The sequence below is a fragment of the Magnolia sinica genome, chromosome 6 (genome assembly GCF_029962835.1).
Source record: "Magnolia sinica isolate HGM2019 chromosome 6, MsV1, whole genome shotgun sequence".
In the NCBI taxonomy this organism is placed as follows: Eukaryota; Viridiplantae; Streptophyta; class Magnoliopsida; order Magnoliales; family Magnoliaceae; genus Magnolia; species Magnolia sinica.
Window position 1 is genome coordinate 20,711,933 of NC_080578.1, and position 1,555 is coordinate 20,713,487.

At 44.1% G+C, this 1,555-nt stretch overlaps 1 protein-coding gene across 1 annotated transcript; it reads right to left on the reverse strand.

Annotated features, from left to right (window-relative positions):
• Window positions 1-482: 482 nt before the first annotated feature.
• LOC131249906 (dehydration-responsive element-binding protein 1B-like) lies at window positions 483-1,305 on the reverse strand. Its single transcript, XM_058250644.1, has one exon. It carries the CDS (start codon window positions 1,225-1,227, stop codon window positions 532-534), a length of 696 nt encoding a protein of 231 aa, XP_058106627.1. The 5' UTR covers window positions 1,228-1,305; the 3' UTR covers window positions 483-531.
• Between the last annotated feature and the right edge of the window lie 250 nt (window positions 1,306-1,555).

A 1,555-nucleotide genomic window follows, 5' to 3' on the forward strand; every position in this document is an offset into this window, starting at 1 on the left:
GGTTATTTAAATGGTTAAACTCATTTTTATTGATTCATTTAATCTATCAATTAAAAACTTCACGGAAATTTGATTTCTTCTTGTGAACTTGAGATTTTCTCTCGTGGATACCAAAGCCCCTTATGGATTCAAGGTATTTATCAACTGAGGAAGACGGTGATCAACCTCATCACGTCCTACCCTACGTCATATCCTTATATTCAAATTTTTCTACTCATATTAAATATCTATTAATATTCAAAATTCTCAACAACTTAATTATTAAAATTGAATTGAGTAGAGCCGAATCTTCGGGTCAAACGGACTGGGTTGGAAGTCGATTTTGGGTTTTTGAACCAAGGCTTCATTTCTGTTGAATCAAAGTATTACAATTCTAATTGCTACATTCGATGGAGATTTTTGGGCCAATATCAACAAAAATTAGCGGCCCTCAAAAATAGTAAAAAAAGTCAATCCCAAGTCCAAGTGGGATATCACATCTCTAAAGGGGTGGGTCCCACCCCTTCTGATCAATATCTACTCCCTTCTGGATCAAATAGAGTAGCTCCATAGCGGCAAGTCAGTATCTGCTTCCCCATCATCCCATGGCACACATTGAGGTGGAGAAAGCATCAGCCCTTCTGCCATGCTGACAAGCAATCCTGGCATGTCGAAAATGGCCTCCTCGTCCATGTAGAACACATTCTCCGGTTGCGAAAGATTTACACACTTCACCGGGTCTGCAGAATCATTCCTTCCACTGATTACAGATTTCGAAGGACCGAATGCTTCGGTGGGAGATTGCGAAGGACGGAATGCTTCGGCAGCCTCAGCCGCAGTTTTCTGAATGTCTTTAACACTGCCAGAAGCGGGAACAGGAAGAAGCCATGCAGAGTCGGCGAAATTGAGACAAGCTGATCGGCCTCTAAGGGCCATGGCGGCCACATCATGGGCACGTGCAGCCATCTCAACTGTCGGGAAAGTCCCAAGCCATATCCGCGTCTTCTTGTACGGTTCCCGCATCTCGCACACCCACTTCCCTCCATTCCTCTGCCGGACACCTTTGTAGACGGGATGTCGTGTCTCACGGAATTTCATCCGTCCAGCCCGCCTTTTAGGAAGATTGGTCTCGATGGTGGTGATCGTATCCTCATCTGAGATACCTTGATGTGTGCCACTATAGGACGGTGAGGAGTTCTCATGTGGGCCATATGGTCGAAAATTGGAGCTGTAGCTGGAGGACTGCATAGGAAAAGTGAGAGTAGAAAGAAGCTGAAGTGTGGAGATGGTGGGAGTTGCGACTGTTCTTTCCAAAACAAAGTAGAAATATAAAGGAATTTATATGAGGGGAAGTGCGCAGAATAGGCTTCGTAGAGAACCGATGGCCATGTCTACGGAGCCAGCTGTGTGAACGAAGGTTGTCTGAATCTGTCTGATTTATGACTCTACACAGCAAATGTATCCGAAGAAGAAGAAGAAGATGGGATTAAGTAGCATACGACGTGAAATAAATTCAAAAAAGGCATTTATGGTCGGTTGTGGAGGGAGTTTCTTTGAATTTTGACTGATGTATGTG

Coding starts and splice junctions, on each gene's coding strand:
- LOC131249906 (XM_058250644.1), bottom strand. CDS start 1,227: ATGCAGTCCTCCAGCTACAGCTCCAATTTTCGACCATATGGCCCACAT.